At 40.2% G+C, this 18,407-nt stretch overlaps 3 protein-coding genes across 3 annotated transcripts; 1 reads left to right on the top strand and 2 right to left on the bottom strand.

Moving 5' to 3' along the window:
- The first annotated feature begins 1,958 nt into the window (after positions 1-1,958).
- On the top strand, positions 1,959-3,306 carry LOC128624048 (otolin-1-like). Its single transcript, XM_053651327.1, has 3 exons — positions 1,959-2,082; positions 2,242-2,322; positions 2,402-3,306. The coding sequence occupies exons 2-3, from the start codon at positions 2,262-2,264 to the stop codon at positions 3,304-3,306; spliced, it is 966 nt and encodes a 321-aa protein (XP_053507302.1). The 5' UTR covers positions 1,959-2,082; positions 2,242-2,261.
- Positions 3,307-4,194: 888 nt separating this feature from the next.
- On the bottom strand, positions 4,195-10,479 carry saga (S-antigen; retina and pineal gland (arrestin) a). Its single transcript, XM_053651922.1, has 12 exons — positions 10,159-10,479; positions 8,484-8,543; positions 8,307-8,374; positions 7,618-7,753; positions 7,131-7,215; positions 6,941-7,013; positions 6,715-6,852; positions 6,550-6,627; positions 5,879-5,893; positions 5,726-5,778; positions 5,174-5,183; positions 4,195-5,028 (listed from the first exon to the last, which is right to left on the bottom strand). Exons 1-12 carry the CDS (start codon positions 10,450-10,452, stop codon positions 4,926-4,928), a joined length of 1,113 nt encoding a protein of 370 aa, XP_053507897.1. The 5' UTR covers positions 10,453-10,479; the 3' UTR covers positions 4,195-4,925.
- A 3,754-nt stretch (positions 10,480-14,233) lies between these two features.
- cldn15la (claudin 15-like a) lies at positions 14,234-17,564 on the bottom strand. Its single transcript, XM_053651911.1, has 5 exons — positions 17,190-17,564; positions 16,096-16,260; positions 15,606-15,687; positions 15,118-15,231; positions 14,234-14,585 (listed from the first exon to the last, which is right to left on the bottom strand). Exons 1-5 carry the CDS (start codon positions 17,404-17,406, stop codon positions 14,507-14,509), a joined length of 657 nt encoding a protein of 218 aa, XP_053507886.1. The 5' UTR covers positions 17,407-17,564; the 3' UTR covers positions 14,234-14,506.
- Positions 17,565-18,407: the final 843 nt, after the last annotated feature.

Below are 18,407 nucleotides of genomic sequence, written 5' to 3' on the forward strand. Positions count from 1 at the left end.
GGAGAAGGGAAGGGCCGAGAACAACCAATCCTTATTTTCCTTATCATTGTGCAGGACATGTTCTCGAGTGCCAGCAAGGTTTTAAGAGGGGGAAAAAAGCCCTATTTATTCTGTGTCTAGGACAACGGCGTATCGCATCTAGGCCTACGCCTACTCTGTTCACAGGCCCGCAGGGGACATGTCATATTGCGAAAAAGTGTTTTTAGGCGAGGCTTATAAATTGATCAGAGCGCTGGATACACGGTTTACTTTGTGAGCGATTCATCCAGATGACGGCTCGAGACTTCTCACCAGTCGTAAGTATATCCGTTAACTTCTCACGATACATCACGATTATTGCAGATATGCATATGGGTTCATCTGTATAACACGCCCATGAAGTAGGATTCGCATATATACTGTAATAATGTAGCTTATCGTGTGCAAAAAAAATAAAATAAAATAAACAACAACAACAACAACAGCAACAAACTAGCTAGCTACCTAATGTTATCATGTTCTCGCCAAAATCTCCAAAGAATAAAAATGCTGGTCTGGGAGAATGATCAACGACGAGGTAGGATTCAGCCCGGTACGAAGTCTGAATTGATTTATTCCTTTTCTACCAAAGCAATTTGACAATGATTCCAATGTTTTCCTTATTAAAGATGTCGTGCTTTTTATCCATCGATGTCGTCCATTGTTAAAAAAGTGACAGTTTTTCAGTGACAGTTCTCTCGAAGACAAAAAAGTTCGACTTGTTACCGCAAAACACAACAGATCTGTCCTTAGACGTTTTTTTATTTCGTATTTTTTTTAAAGTTACAGCTTAAGTCCAGAGTGTTACAAAGCTCGGACACTAGAGACTCCTTCCATAAATGTTAAATAAACATCTCCTTACAGAAAATGTCACCATATCAATGATTACAGCATTTACATTTATTATCTATTTTTTTATTAAGATTAAATGATGTGGGGCATCCATCATACAAGTTTGTAGTTCTTTTTTTATACAAACAATAACATTTTAGAATACAGCCCTGCAACTGGCACGACTGCCAAAGCTGCTGTTATTGAAAAAGAATCAACACCTTCTGACCAATCAGAATCAAGAATTCAACAGTTGATCGTTTGGAAATGTAAAGTCGGGGTTAAAATACTTGGTCCACTTATGATTGTGGTTTTAAGTCAGTTACCTTTGTAGATTCTAAACAATTACGAGAACATGTTTCCTTTCTTGTGAGTCTTTTAACTCGGCCCCTTTACTACAGCGTTTACCCGCCTGTCTTTTCTTCCAGATGATAAAGGTATTTTTAGGCTTGCTGGCATCCTCAGCCTTGTCAAAAGGAATGTTCATAAATAACAAAACAGATCATGGGAATTTTACACCTCCTCCACCTGGCTCACGAGACAGGCCCATTCCTCCTGAATACTGGGGTACTGGCGTTTATCCTCCACTGCCTGAGAACCACTTGCCAGAACATGACTACAACAAGATGGATTATGGCCCTCCACAGATACGTGCTGGAGAGAACTACCCTATGCTACCAAAGGGTTATCCCTTTCCACCAGATAGTGGGGCTAATTCCCAAGGGTCTCGCATGTTCGACATTCCAGACTTGACATATTGCAATATGATCTTGGAAGCGCCGGTGCCCCCAACTGCAGATCAAGTACCTTGGTTCTGCACCTGCTCTTTGTGCAAAGGAGCTAGCGGTGGCCCAAAGGGTGAAAGAGGAGACAGAGGCTTACCAGGTAATGATGCATTTACATATTCCTGTGGAAGCATTTCTCAATTTCAGTCCTGCGAACCCAATGCGCTAAACAGTTTTGAAGTTTCCTTGCTTCCAGCACAACAAGATGCATTGGATCAGGTGTGTTGGGATTAATGATGCGTTATGAGGCCCGAAATTGAGAAGCTCTTTGCTATGATTCTCCACAGAACAACAAATTTGTATGTCCTCTTGTATTACTTATAGCTCTTAGTGTCTGGTGCCCAATGCTTTTAATATTTTTCACCAGGTCCACCTGGGAGTTCAGGAAGTAGAGGTTTAAGTGGTCCCCGAGGTCAGCCAGGTTTCACAGGTCTACCAGGACTTAAGGGTAAATATAGACATCCTACAGCTCTTTTGGAAGATTGTAGGTTTGTTCAGTCATATTATGCTGGTCATGGGTTGATTTGACAATCTGAGTAATTTGTTACAAACTCGGTAATTGTATAAGTTCAAATTCTAATCACTTTGCTTCTTTCAATGTTTAAAGGCCAGAAAGGTGACGAAGGTATGAAAGGGAACGAAGGTCCATTGGGTCCAGTGGGATTGATGGGAGAGCGTGGATTCAAGGGTTAGTATGCCTTCATTAGAAGATACATTTACTACTATACTAACACCTGCAGAGATTTTCATGGTTCCTTGTTCTTCAGGTGATAAAGGAGACATGGGTTTGGAAGGGATGCCAGGGAACCAAGGACCTCCTGGACCCCCCGGGGATTGCCCTTCACTGTGTGATTCTGTGAATGGACCTCCAGGAGAAGTTGGATTACCAGGAGTAGTTGGGCCTAGAGGCCTCCCAGGAGGCTCAGGAGAACCTGGGGCGAAAGGTGAGAAGGGCGATCATGGTGAAATAGGTAACCCTGGCGTTCCAGGCCTTAATGGGTTGAAAGGCGATCAAGGCGAACAAGGTGTGTGCCATTGCAAGGACGGGGCCAAAGGTGCAGATGGAATGACTGGGCCTCCTGGTCCACAGGGTGAAAAAGGGAATGTTGGTTCTCAGGGGCTTGAAGGGGTAAGTGGTCCTAAAGGTGAAAAAGGAGAACTAGGAGCGACAGGTCTTCCTGGTCCCTGCTCTCCTGCCATCCAGTCAGGCTTTTCAGCAAGACTTGCTATCAGTAACCCAAGTCCAGACAGACCTGTGCCCTTCAGCATAATCATTTACAATGCACAGTTACACTACAACCCCACTCGTGGTGTCTACACGGCTCCTGTCAATGGCACGTACAGCTTCAGCTACAATTTGTGTATCTTCAACAAAGTCCTCAAAGTGGGGCTCTTCCGCAACTTTTCCCCGATCGTGAAAAGCACCGGACCAACAAACCTTGGTATAGTCTCTCAGGTGGTGGTTCTGCACCTGAACATGGGTGACCAAGTGTGGATCCAGGTAAAGGACATAAACAGTAACAGTATGTGTACCAACAGTGAGAATAGTAGCACCTTCTCTGGTTTCCTGCTTTACCCAGACAGCTGTGATGAACCATTATCCCGAGACGTACCTGACCCTATCACTGGCACATACAGCTGGGGTACACTGGAAGCAGTAGACGAGGAATAAACGTAATCGTTGTTCAAATGCCATATTTCACACAAGACAACGAACTCTGTAGTATCTATATCGATACTTCTCACCTGCTCTGACTATTTTTTCTACATATTCAGGTATAGCAGTTCATTTCGAAAGATCGTTTATCAGAGGTTTTGACACTGTTATGTTGTCTGACTTTACAAAACTTTATCCTAATCTCATCTATCCTAACTGTATTTCTTGGTGATCTTCCATTTATGTTGAAAAATCGTGGTATGTCCGGCTACCAGCTGCCAAATCACGGGTCAAACTGGTAGACCATCTTTCCCAGCTGGTAAGTTATTTTCCAGCTACTTAATTAAATCAATCAATAAACGTCTGAGATTTTCTACTTGCCTTACCGTCGTGTGATTTTCTTAATAAAAATGATTAGCATTTGTAGCACTAATTCAGAAATGGCTACCAACTTGCAAAGATGGTCTACCAGTTTGACCAGCTAGCTCAGCTTGTGTTTTGCCAGCTGGTAGATGGATGTTTCCATAGGAATGACTTTGACTCTGCTACGTTCTCCTTCTTAAAGTCTTTCATAAGTGCATGGTTGTATCAAGAACCTGGACAAGAACTTTCCGGAAGGTTAGGCAAATTCCTTTCAAAATACAAGTCTGTTCATTTACAGATCTTTCCTTTCTTTTCAATTCATTTATATCTCGTGGACGTGTGCTGTCCTTATCTAGTACTTTAAATGTTTAAGATGTAATTCTTTAAATAGTCATACTATGTCTTCAGAGAAACAGCCAGTGGTAGAAAGTAAACTCTAAGAAAACCGAAGTTCGGATTATCCTAAATAATGAACCTATTGATAAGGTCCTTCGTTTAGAAAATGTTATTCTGTAATAGCTGTTGTCCTAAATGGGGTCCTAACTGTAACTGCTATGGCTACTAAACAGATAAGATTTAGGATGTTTCTGTAATGGTCAGGTTAAATACATAATCACTAAGAGAGTCATAAACCCAATAGGTTAATTTAAATCATGACCATAACTATAATACTACTTACTGCCATGTACTAGTAACATAATCATGAAGAATAATCTTAGTTATATGATAAAATGCACAAGGATGTGATCGAGGCTGAATTTGGTACAACCAGATAATATATGAATAATACAAATTATAATCACAAACAAAAACAAAATCCTGAGATCTTTTGGCTTTATTATATGATACTGTAATAAAGAACGGTTTTAAAACGACAAAACAGTTCAAATTGACTTCTTTTTTTTTTCTGATACAGTGATATAAATCCTACATCATGACATCTATTATATCTGCTTTCTCGCAGATACTGAAAATTGCTAACTTAAAGGTCTAAAAATCAATGGCCGTACACCATTCGCCTACTTTAATCAGGAAAGAAGCGGTGACTTTTCCGTTACTATGATTTCAACATAATACAACTGACACAAGATCAAAGACCGACAGCCAATGTTTTTTTCCTAGCGCGCTACAGGAAGAACGCAACTCGTCGTCTCGGTGTTACTGCAGATAGATGTTCATCGCGGTTCATCGTACTCTCTATCTCACGCTCTCGATCGTCTCCAGGAGGCTGGCCGTAATGTCCGGATAGCGATCGGTTCCTCAAAGGTTTCTCAAGGCTCCCCGGCAGAAATATTCCCTTCTTCTTCATCCTCCGTCATGCCCTTCATAAAAGAGCGCTTGAAATCTTCAAACACCATGTCGTCGTCCATTTCGCTGCGCGTCATGCGAAAGGATGAGCGATGCGACGGAGATATAGAGGAGCAGATTATAGTGACTTGTACAAACAAACGGAAACGAGTCATTCTTTTCAGATGGAGTATATGTTCTACAGGCTGTTATGAAAAGGATAAACACTGACCTTTCTCTCACTTCTTGAAGCAACAGTGAAAAGCAGAGTAGTTCAGTCGATTATATACACAGTGTTATACGGACACTCGTGCAAATCTACAGCATGTAAGGAGTAAAACACTCCTTATCTATATAAGGCTACATTTAATTTGATCATGTCCACGGGAAAAACAAGTTAGTTCCTGTTATCACTTACGTTACAGCAGTTAGAAACATAACCACAGCATTGTTATCAAGCCCTGTCCTGAAGACGTTCCTGTAGTGGATAACTTACGTACTCACAAAGCTCTGACACTGGAGACTCCTTCCATAAATGTTAAATAAAGTCTCCTTACAGAAAACTTCATCATACAGTATCAACGAACATACCGTCACGTAACTGGTCAGTGTCAGCGTTTCACTATATTCAACAAAGAAACCATTTTTAACTTTGAATGAAAATGAAAAAATCGCTTTTCTGGAATTTTATCCACATGGAATTTCCACGCCGCTCAGGACTATGAGGATTAACCAACACGTGTCTTATTAAAGAAATGGTGTTCAGCGTGTGTATACAGGATACCTGTTTCAGGCTTCGGGTGCATGAGTTGGAACGGCAACTCCAGCCCAATCTCACTGATGGCGAACGATAAAACAGAGCAATTTCACGTTCTTGTATACAGGAAAAGTAGCTTCTTCTCGAAGGAAGCTCAAAATGTACAGCTTCAATACTCACCTGGATCCCATCAGCCTATGGAGAAAATAAAAGACGAAATAACATTAAGCCAAGCACGCAGTATTATGGCATTAGTACTTACTCTGTTTTGCATATGTATTCGTCCTATATGGAATTATTTGGGATTATTTCAATTTAAAATTGAAAAAGGAAGGAAAATCTTCCAAAAGTTGTGACTGCACAACTATTCAACTCTGTTACGGTGAAAAATTTGTTCTAAGTTAGTTCTGGTACACACACTTACTATCAAAAGACACATCGCTTGTTGAATGGAGTTCATTGTGTGCAATTAAAGTGTCACATGATCTTAATATGTATAAACACACCAGCTCCTGGAAGAACCCAGAGGTTAATATTGTGCTACCACCACCATGCTTTACTTACTTAATTATGGGACTTCTAATGTAAATTGCTTGCTCTGGAATGAATGTTTCACAGCAAAGCAGGGTGAATACTTATGCAACCACATATTTTACTTCCTTTAATTTACCCTCCAACGTCAATGTTAAGAGTGTCGATTAATGACATGAAATCCCAGGCAGGTCCATTTTAGTTGGTTCTGGAACTACAAAATGTAGAATAGTTCAAGGGGGCGAATACTTACGCAACCCACTTTATGTACAGTATGTATGTACGGCCTGTATGAGATTATAGGATAGAAGCGTACTGACCCTCCGATGATGAGCTTGACTATGATTCTGTAGGACACCAGAATCCCCAAGACCTCCTTCAGGACGCCTTCTTTGATTCTGTGCCATGAAAAAGACGCTCCATAAAGGACTGAAATGGTTTATGCACACGATCTTTATCTCGTAAACGACTGTACACAAGCTCACATGCTAGTCGAGGCCAGATTGGTGTCTTCATGCTTCAGTTTTCCATCCAGGGCGATTCCCCGCCTTTCCTTGTTGTTGGCGAGAAGAGGGAGGAGTGTATACACCTTCTCCATTTTGCCACCTGGACCCAAGGTGTCCCTGGACCAAGACAGGTTATATAAGAATAGTTTCCACTTTTATAGCTTCACACACTTTCAGTCTATCTCTGCCTGGTTCAGACACATACCCAGAATCCTCTGTGGTCACTGACTTCATGTAGCTGTCGTTGGAGTAAAGAACGACGGTGGCAATTTGATCCACTGCAAATCACACAAGCAGACGCAGAACCGATTAATCCGAGGATTTCCTGTGTTTGACGTTCAGTCACAATAACGTGTAAAAACATATCAAATGATTGTGTTCGGATCTCCTCTCACCAGAAAGAATAATGTTCTTGATGTTCTTGTTGGACTCATTGTTGATGTTGACCCGTACCTTGATCGGCTCTCCGTGATAATACGTCTGCGTGAAAAGTGGTCAAAAACGGCCTGTTCATTTAACACTGGAATCATTCCACCACCGACTGTTAACTTTATAAATGCCGTGTACTGTTGGGCCATAACATCTAGCTTGGTTTGCCAGGTAACTGTTCCAATTGCCGAAAAACAGTCCAAGGAACCCATTAACCAATAACTAGTCCAATGACCAATAAGAGCAGTCCAAAAACCAGTCCTATAAATGGATAAAATGTATGAAATGTTGTCAAAATTGGCAAATTGCTGTGGTATTTAAAGGACATGCTGTTATAGAGCCACTCTTGAAGACGCCTCTGTAGTGAAAAACCTAAAACGACAGCTTTACCTCTGACGCTTACACTGGAGACTCCTTCCGTAAATGTTAAAGAATTATTGTAAGGTGACGCACCTGCTTCTGCAGGCTCGCCTCCACATGAAGTGGTTTGTCCGACATGAGGAAGTCCCGGGTGACAGAGACCGAAGGCGCGGGACCGGATTTCTCCGGAGCGTACTGGACCTTACGGATCATCAGACGTACAGTACTCCTGCGGATAAAAACAGAACCGGTCTCCATCTAAGAGCACGAACATTCACTGTCTGATAACTGTGTAAGTCAGTACCACAGTCTTCAGTACCTCACAGATCAAGTAGTTAAAATCTCGAACAAAGAGAATATCGTTGCTAAGCAACTGAGAAATACGGGATACTACGTTCATGCTAGCTAATGGCGGAGCTAGCTAATAATTTAGCTAGCAAACGTTCAGCAATTAGGTCTTTTATACTGTATGTACGATGTAAAGGTGCAGTGATACCACTAAGAAAAGACTATACCGTACAATTTAATCTGTAAGTACATGTAGCATTGACCGATAATGGAACTACCATTGGTTCAGCTAGAGCAAGAGAATCAACATTCAAAAATCTTCTTCGCCCGCATTTCAGCTAGCATGAATTCATAAATAAACTCACAAACTCATGATTAACAAGATAAAGATTCTCTGGCATGTACTTGGCACATGCAGTGTTTTTAATAAATGGATGAATACGTTTCAGTGATAAAGGAAACATCACAGCCGATGTCCTGTATTACAGACCGACCTCTTGCGGACTTTAGCGTCCAGGTTCTCAGCGCTGAAGACCTTCACCTCGAACTCTACAGCACAGTGCTGTGGAAAATTAGAAAGCTGAGGTCAAGGCAGTTTACACAGCACTTGAGGGTCATTTCTGCATCCAAAAATGTACTTCCCTGTCATTTTCAAAGCAAGATGGCCTCACCTTGCCCACGTCGGTAGGAGCCGGCTGCAGTCCTACGGAGCAGGGCAGGTTATCAGGGAACTGAAACAGAGAGTGAAAAGACATATGACAGAATAGGGGCATGGTTAATGTTTGGACGTAAACAGAGTTCATTAGGGAATTAAAAAACACAACAAAACAAAACAAAACAAAAAAAATCCCACAATGCCAAAGCATCAGCATTCTTTCGAAATAGTTTGAATTGTTTGGAACCGGTTTCACTTAAAGCTACAAAAAATTAAATATGCACAATTGATTTCCAAGTGTTAGTACTATCGTTTACTATGGCGTTTTTGTTGGTTTTGTTTTCGTTTTTTTGTTTTGGTTGGATGTGTGAGTTGTAAATGTCAGGAACCTGAACTGTATTATGAAGTACTGAAGTATGCTGTATATTCCAACAGACTTCAGTACCGTGTCATAGCTTTTGTTATTTTAATGTAATATACTGCAATAGACCATAGTGGAGCATCAAATCATGTTAGAATAGCGTGCTATTACTTTAGTGTACTATACGGTCCTACACTATTATATAGAAATAGTACCATACTATTTTAGACTACACCACAGTGTTGTATAGTGTTTAATGCAATATACTATAATACATTACAGTATAGTGTTATATATATATATATATATATATATATATATATATATATATATATATATATATATATATAGTGTTATTTTAGTGTCATATACTGTAAAATACTACAGTAGTGTCTTACAATGTTATAGTGTGCCATACTACGCTATATCATGTGACTGTACACTATTGTATAGTAGTAGTGTATGTGTATGTGTTGTGTAGTGCTACTTTACTATAATATACTGCAGTACATCATATTATAGCGTCATATAATGTTCCTTTAGTAGAACTATAGTATAATATCATTCGATGTTACTATAGTGTATGATACTACAGACTACTATAATGTTCCATAGTAGTTCCAAATGTTACATACAGTGTTGTGATACAATGTTACATAGCATATCACGCTCCAGTACACTATAGTTATTCATATATACTTATAGGAATAATTGAATAATACAGCGTAATTATTTATATATATTCATTCAGTTTTACATAGTTTATTGTGAGGTCGTGTAATATACTATAGTATATAGCGCCATTTATAGTGTAATATACTATAACACATTAAAGTATTATTATTATTAAAGTATTGCGTTATAGTTTACCAAACTAAAGCACACTATAGTGTACCATTGTAGTTCCAAGTGTTATATAGTGTTACTGTGATACAGTGTTATATAGTATACCATGCTCCAGAACGTTACAGTTATACACTATAATTATAAGTTTTATATAGTGTGACGTTTTTGTGACATAGTGTAATATACTATAGTATAGTGTATGACACTATAGTAAAAATATATGACACTATACTATAGTATATAATGCCGTACAATATTATTGTACTATAATGCATATAATATAGCACATACTATAGTTATAAGTGTTATATAGTATATTACATTAGTCTAATATACAGCTGTACACTACAGTGTAATGTATAATATAATTTTACTATAGTGTACTGTACTATAGAATGCTATAGTGTACCATAGTACCATACACTATAGTTATAAGTGTTATATGGTATATTATATTAGTCTAAAGATATGGTGCTGTACTCACTTCAAAGAAAAAGGGGTATGCATTGTGGCCCAGTTTGCGTAGCAGTTTCTCCTGCACCTTGGTGAGAGTGCACTGCTCCCTGTCCTGCAGAGGGGGGTAGATCTGCCGGGTGGAGAGGTAAATATCTCTCCGGAACGCTATTCCCATCACGTCCATGTCGTCTCGGCCGTAGCGGAAGGTACAGGACAGGGTGACGTACGCTACAAAGAGGTCACGAACAGTCGCAATGATTAGCAGTGAGATTCTTTTGGCACTGAGCATTTCTCGTTCGCCGATTCTCTTTGAGGCTAGCATGTGCAAAGGAATGAATCTGACTGTAGCAGGGCCCATCAAAGCAATTCTTAATTTATTACTTTATATTAGATTTAAATATGCTTTCATTTTTATTTCTTTCTTTATTTATTTATTTATTTTTACATCAGCTCATGGATTGAGATGCACTGAAATATGTTTCATATTTAATCGTAGTGAGGTGAGATTGACCTTTTTTGCCTTTCAGAAGCTCGGGGTCTATTAGAACAACACCATCTGTTATAAAGAGAGATGTGTTATGTTTCAACAGTGAAAGAATCAATCAATCGATCAATCAATCGATCAATCAGTAAAAGAAAGGAACAGTGAATTCTCACCCACTGGATCCACTGAATCAACATGATCAACAAAATCTCGTCTCCCCATATACACAGCCACCTGGGTGACACACACACACACACACACACACACACACACAGTTTTACTGTAGTATTACTACATTTAGCACCCTACACCTAACATTTCATTTTAAGGTACGGTTCACTAGCAGGCTCTGCAGGTGACTCACTCACCGACTTGTCTTTGCACGCTTTCTTAAAGATGACATTCTTCGGACTCATTGTGGCAACCAGTGAAGTCTGACAAGGAATTAAAGGAGATAATAACATCAGAGCGCATATAAATTATGTAATTGTGTTAGTATCACACACTGTAACCCTATCTATAACAAAGTGTGTGTGTGTGTATATATATATATATATATATATATATATATATATATATATATATATATATATATATATATATATATATATATTTCGAGGTTTATTTCCAAATCTATACCTCAATAATGACAATAATATATATATAATGTCATTATTGAGGTATAGATTTGGAAATAAACTTCTAAAAACAATACCTTAAAAAGTCATTTGTGTGTGATATAGTTTAAACATTAAACATTCAATTCTAACTCACTTAGACTTATACTATAATAACTAAGTAATAACAATAATGACAACTTGATAGTTTTCACCACTATAAAGTTATAAAGTTCGCTTCAACGATAAACCCACCCTACTTAAAATATATCTAGGGTAAATTTGCTGACCCCAGAGCCGTACATGAAGGATCCAAGGTGTCGGATCACACTGTGAACGTTTCAAAAATCTCAGATATCATTACTAATTCAGAGTTTGTGCACTCATGCGTAAAACAGACGTCATGTAACTTGAACGTAATAACCGATTTTATGCTTAAATGGACGTCTTATTTCACACAATATTATTATTCAAACCCAAACAGACATGAAAATCATGACGATATGAAATTGTAAATATTGCTGCATGTCTGATGATATCCCATGATCCAATAGTTCCGCTTCTGTATGCATTTTACAATATTCCGTTACAGTTCAGTGTGTCGTGATGTTCGTACCTGGTCCAGCCGATCCTGTTGAGGTGTGAGACAGAGAAAAGGACACGGCGTGTTGACACGGAGTATACGGCTGCTATTTGTATCAGGAGTTATTGCTCAGCTAATCAGGTTAACCCCCCCATCACACACACACACACACACACACACATGGACACACCCAGCGGTGCACTTTCTGTTGCTGCACCTGGGCTGAGCGGATTGGGTCGGTTCCCCTTGGTCAGCACTGGGTGAGATTACTGACTGCTCGCCGTGGTGTGATGAGCAGATCAGAGCCACGCCTCGAGGCCTGTGGTGAGCCTGAGCTCATGAGGTACATGTTGACGACACCACACACCTGCGCACCTGTCCTGATCCTGATCCTGATCCAAAATTCAAATGCGCAAATTGGCATTGGATTTACATTTATAATTTTCCTGTCATGTCATATATGCAAATTCAATCATGATATTTGTATTTGGTATCCTAGCAACCTGCAACTGATATTTCATTCTAACCTTAATTAAAGTTTGAGCTTAAATCCATGTCATGCTGTTATAGGAAAATAATCAGTGACCAGCTGGGGTGGCCTGAAGAAATGACCATGACCACCCCGAACTCGTTTAAGTTATATATGTGTTAGTTATTACTCTGATATGCTTCCACAGCAGTGAGCGTTATATGATCAGTAATTAAAAGACATATCCAGTAAATGTGCAGTAAATACCCTGCATCGAAGCACTAAAGATTCATACTGCTGTAACTCTTTAATGAGCCTAACAATAAGATAACAGCCGGAGTGCAGGAGAGCGGCCACGCCCCCAGAGAAATAAATAAATAAATACATACATACAGTAGATAGACAGACAAATGGATGGATGGACAGACAGACAGACACAGAGACTGAATGACAGATAAATAGATTGACAGACAGAAAGAGAGACGGATGGAAGGATGGACGGACAGACAGACTGACAGACAGATAGATAGATAGACAGACAGACAGACAGGCAGGCAGGCAGACAGATGGATGGATGGACAGTTGGATGGACAGACAGACTGACAGACAGACTGACAGACAGATAGATAGAGAGATAGACAGACAGACAGACAGACAGGCAGGCAGACAGACGGATGGATGGACAGATGGGTGGACAGACAGACTGACAGGCAGATAGATAGATAGATAGACAGACAGACACACAGACAGACAGGCAGGCAGACGGGTGGATGCATGGACAGCAAGACAGACTGACAGATAGACAAGTAGAAGAACATACAGATTAATATACAGATGGACAGGCAGATATACAGACCAACAGACACATAAATATACCGACAGACAGACAGACAGACAGATAAATAAATACTTATGTAGGTATATAGATGGATAGATGGATGGATGGATGGACATACAATTAGACAGATAAGTAAATAACTATATAGATAGATAGACAAGCAGACAGACAGATGGATGGACAGTTGGATGGACAGACAGACTGACAGATAGACAAATAGTAGCTAAATAGATGCACAGACAGATTAATATACAGATGGACAGGAAGACATATAGACCAACAGACAGATAAATATACAGACAGATAGACAAATAACTATATACATAGATAGATGCATGTATGGATGGACAGGCAGATAGACTGAATGAGTGACATAGATAGATAGACAGACAGACAGATAGATAGACAGACAGACAGACAGATAGACTGAATGAGTGACATAGACAGACAGACAGACAGACAGGCGAGTTAGTCATGAGTTATTAGTAGTAACACCAGGGACAGTGATTAAATTGAGCCCTCCTGCTGCGTTCACTTTCTCAGGTGTATTACTGCGGCGGTGTAACAGCGGGACGGTGCAGCGCCCTCCTCCTGCCCTCACCTGTAATCCTGTAATCCTGTGTGTAATCCTGCACTGTCCGTGTCAGCACAGTAACCCTGTGAGGAGTGACAGATTGCCTTCACAGCACACACACACACACACACACACACTGTGTAATCACTATCTCAGTGAGGATTAGATTACACCCAGCCAGGAAAGCTAACAGCTTTTAAAACGTCCCATTTACGATTACGTGAAGTTGCATGAGTCGTCCTTAGGTGTGGGATTTTTCATTTGGATCGATGGGTATTGTCTTAGAGACAATATCTTTTGTGATGAGGCAATATCTCCATATCGCCTAGATGTGCAGTGTGTTATAAGACTTTGTTGTGAAGGGTGTTAGGGATTTTTTTTGGACTCCTTTTATTGACATTTATTTATTTTGCAGATAAAACAGTTTAGAAGTGAGGCAGGATCCAAATCCAGGCATAGAGCTGAACAGTAACAATAATAGTAATAATAATAATAATAATAATAATAATAATAATAAGTCCTTTAGGTTACTCAGTGCTCTGTTCCATTCAATTCAACTTTATTGAACCCAAGATAAACTCTGTTCACCACACAACTAGCCTTCGCCTTTTAAAACAAATAACACAATACACATAAATCTCAGTAATCAAACGACATAATATCCAACATCCGTAAAATATTCGTTTATCATTAACAAATCCAATTCCACATTAATCATGAGCCTCATATTTAAAAAAAATATGTAGAAAAAAAGGGTGGGTTAAAACGAAAAACCAAGTAACAACACTACATGCAGAGAAATCTCTGGCGTTTAAACGTAAGCCCTTGCCGTCTCTGACTCAGACACGGGTTTGTGGATCTTTGCCGCTTGACTCCTGGCGTAGTATCCACTGTAGAAAAAAGAGGGGGAAAAAAAACACAGTTAGAGGAATCCAAAGAGAAATTGTGAAGTAGAATGATGTGTATGTGAAATGGGATTGGAAAAATGAGGACTGGCTAAGGGCCCTGGGCCCTTGAGCAAGGCTCTTAACCCTCTCTGCTCCAGGGGGCGCTGTATCATGACTGACCCTGCGCTCTGACCCCAGCTTCTTAACATTCTGGGGCATGCGAAGAACATTTTTTCACTGTGCTGTAATGTACATGCGACTAATAAAGACTCATTATGATTATCAAATGCCGTCTTGTACGTAATCCTGGGGCTGTGTTACACTGAAAGATGTCTCAAAGCCAGATGTATAAATTATTCATAAAGTCCTTATTATTTTAACGCCATTCATTATTAAAGTCTGAAATTTGATGATGTACTCGTGAAGCTTTTAAACCCGTGGATTAGAAATTGATTAGGAATCCTTGATGTATGTGTGATGTAGTGTGTATGTGCGTGTGTGTGTGTGTGTGTGTGTGTGCGTGGCAGCATCTCACCCCTTGGCTTGTCCTGAAGATGCGTCTTTGCAGGCGCAGCTGAGCAGAGCTCCGCCCAGAATGGAGAGACATGCTCCGCCCCATCCCATGTACAGTCCCGCCCCCAGCTCGAATCTGTACAAACACCACACCAAAGTGAGTCAGGATATAGGGCGGGAAAGAGAGAGAGGGAGAGAGAGAGAGAGAGAGAGAGAGAGAGAGACATTAAATGAAAGTAAAAAAGAAAAGAGAAGCAAGTAAGCAGTAAACCGAAAGAAAGAGAAAGAAAGTGGGAGAGTACAAAAGAGAGAATGAAGTGGGCGGAAAGAGAAAACGAGAGACTGAGAGACACGTGGAAATAAAGAAAAGACATACAGGTAAGAAGAGAAAGAAAGAACGGCAAACAGATGATGAGGAATGAAAGGGAAGAAGAAGAAACGTAGCATGATAAAAGGAAAGAGGGGAAAATAAAAGAGAGAGACAGGGAGAAGATGAGTGTAAGTCCTCACTTAATGCCTCCACTGAAAGGGTTTTTAAAGTCTTCAACAATGCGTGCGGCGTACCACGAGATGGCCGTCATCGTACAAAGACCTGACAAGAAATAACAGCGGTGATGGAAAGTTAAGAGGCGAAAATATAACTTTACTCGTTATTATACCACACGCTCCACATAAACGTTGGCAAAAGTTAATATAAAAACAAACCGTTTTCCTAACCATCAATGTCATGACACGTTTGCTGTCTGAACGTTGCTTCTTTCATCGTCTACTGGAGCTACGAGGCTAATGTAGCACATAAACAAGGCTAGGCTAATGTAGCTAATGGACATAATGGACGATTGCGGCCTCCAGTTTATCACTGTGGGTCCAAAGTATATTAAATGGGATTTGGATGATAATATAGTTCAGATTTGAATATTATTTGTATATGATATACAAATAATAACACATACATGTCAGATAATTCATCCTTTCTGTAGCGAGAATAATAAAAACTCACCTGCTAGGATAAAGAGGACGCCACCAGCGACGGCTTTCTTAGCCTTCGCTTGATCGCTGGAGCTCCCGACCTGAATGCACTTGAGGCCCAGGATGGACACGATCATAGAGAAGAGGCCTAAGAGAAGGGCGATGATCATCAGAGCCCGACATGCTTGGAGGTAGCCTGGAGAGAAGAGGAGACGCCACATGAAGGTGGATTTCAACACACTAAAAACCAACAAAGAGTTCCAACAAAGCGACAAATAAAACAAGACTCCCGAGGTTCTCATTACTGGTGTTTTCCTGCTGGGGGACAAAAAAAAACATTAATAATAATTTCACTTCCAAATAGTACTTGGCCTGATAGGGCACACTAAACGGTGGTTTCCAAGTACGGGTTCATTTACGATGTATTCAAATCGGTCCTGTCTGATAAATATTCTCCAGCTCAATGAAAATCATTCAACCACCAGGTAGCATGAGATCACCATCAGAAACCTCCAGAACTTCATCAGAAAATCATCAAGTGGCTCACCACCATTAGACCATTAGACCAACCATTAGAATCCATCAATAATTCTAATGAACCGCTTTCGAATTCTCAAATCCGCTTTGTCCTTCTCGCCAGATCCTTATCATGTGACTTTGGCACAAAATGGCGGCCGAAAACCAAACGGATCTTAAAGAGTGAACCTTGAACATCGAACGTTTAATTAAAGCGAGACTACCATTACAGCGTGTCTCCATACATAGGGGAAATGAAGAATTTTTTAGCAAAATTAGTCTTCTAAAATTTTTCATACTTAGTTTATATTATATATGTATATATATATATATTCAGATAGCCTTTAAGAGTGCCTTTGACAACAGAAGAACCAACTGAGAAGTGGACATCCACCAATATCCACTGACGAAGGCACAACTGATGTGGCGCTGGCAAACGTTACAGCCCTATTTACGGAGGCTTTTCGGACACGTTTCAGTTACACTGAACGGCCAAGTTATCCTCCATAATGTTGTCCAAAAATCTCTCATCTAACTATACCGAGGGTTAAATTCTACTGAAGGCCATGTTGACCCAGTTTTGATGGAAAGTGAAAAAAAATCACTCACTTTCTAAGTCCAGTAGGGATTCGAAGTCTCGGCAATTGGCGACCCCGGAGCTGTCTTCGGCACACGCGTGCCACAGGTTCTCATACTGACGGCTTGAGATGATGACACTACCGGAGAAAGACGAGACTTTCCAGTAGTCGTTGGCCAGAGCGGCGCCTGTTACCAACCAAGATGCAACACCGAGCAAGAACCCGGTCAATTCCAACGCTGTCGACATTTTCACCCTGACTTTTCTCACGAACACCAAATCAAATCACAGAGCAGCCTTTATCAAGCTTAAAAACGCTCTTCTCCTTCTCTTTCCTGTGCTGTTGATCACCGAGTGTGGAATTATTTCAAGTAAACAGTCGGACTTTAGCCTTTACAGAGGGTCATAAAGCTGAGCGCCACACCCTGAGCGCCCACTCTGCTCTCGATGACGATGGTACGGGTGTGGAACTGTGGACGGACACTTCCCCATCTTATAATGACACAGATAACCATGTTTGGCTTTCGCAGCGATGACTGATGGCAGGAGGGATTGTGTACTTGTGAGTCAAGAAAAAAACGGCTCCTCGGTGTACACTGAATGTTGTCGTTGGCAATAAAATGCACTTTGGCTGGTCAGTTTGATGGTATCTTCAAAGGTTACATTTGTAATACTTGTATTTTGGAGACCTTCGTTTAGGGTACATAATTGGATCTTAAGGACCACTGATGTACCTTTGAGAGAACATTTGGGGGAACGCTGGGGGGAAAAAATAAAATAAATTACCAGTACAATTAGTCCTAAGAGCTGCTTCAGACGCTCCACTGAGTTAACAGTGTACAAGATAGATGTCACTGGGAATTATATACATACAGTATATATATATAAGAAGTCTGTAATAACCACTGGTGTGAAACTGTGATAAGATTTTATGGCTGTACGGAGTGATACCAGACTCCAGAAATGACCAAACACTCAATGCTTCATTCCTTCTAGGCATATAAGAACAAATAGTATCTATGTTGCAATTATACAGGGGATAATTCATGCCTTTAATCCCTTTCCAACACTTCTTGAGCATGTATTTCCAGTTCAGTGGTCCAGACGAACCAAAACGCCATTCATTTATCAGACTCAAACCAGTTTCTGGGTTTTTCAGAGTTCAACCATTCCTTTTAATCCAATTAGCTGCAACTGTGTCAACATAGGCTCCAATTACACATACATATATCAGTATACATCTTCAAACT

Source organism: Ictalurus furcatus, chromosome 20 (genome assembly GCF_023375685.1).
Source record: "Ictalurus furcatus strain D&B chromosome 20, Billie_1.0, whole genome shotgun sequence".
NCBI classification, from domain to species: Eukaryota; Metazoa; Chordata; class Actinopteri; order Siluriformes; family Ictaluridae; genus Ictalurus; species Ictalurus furcatus.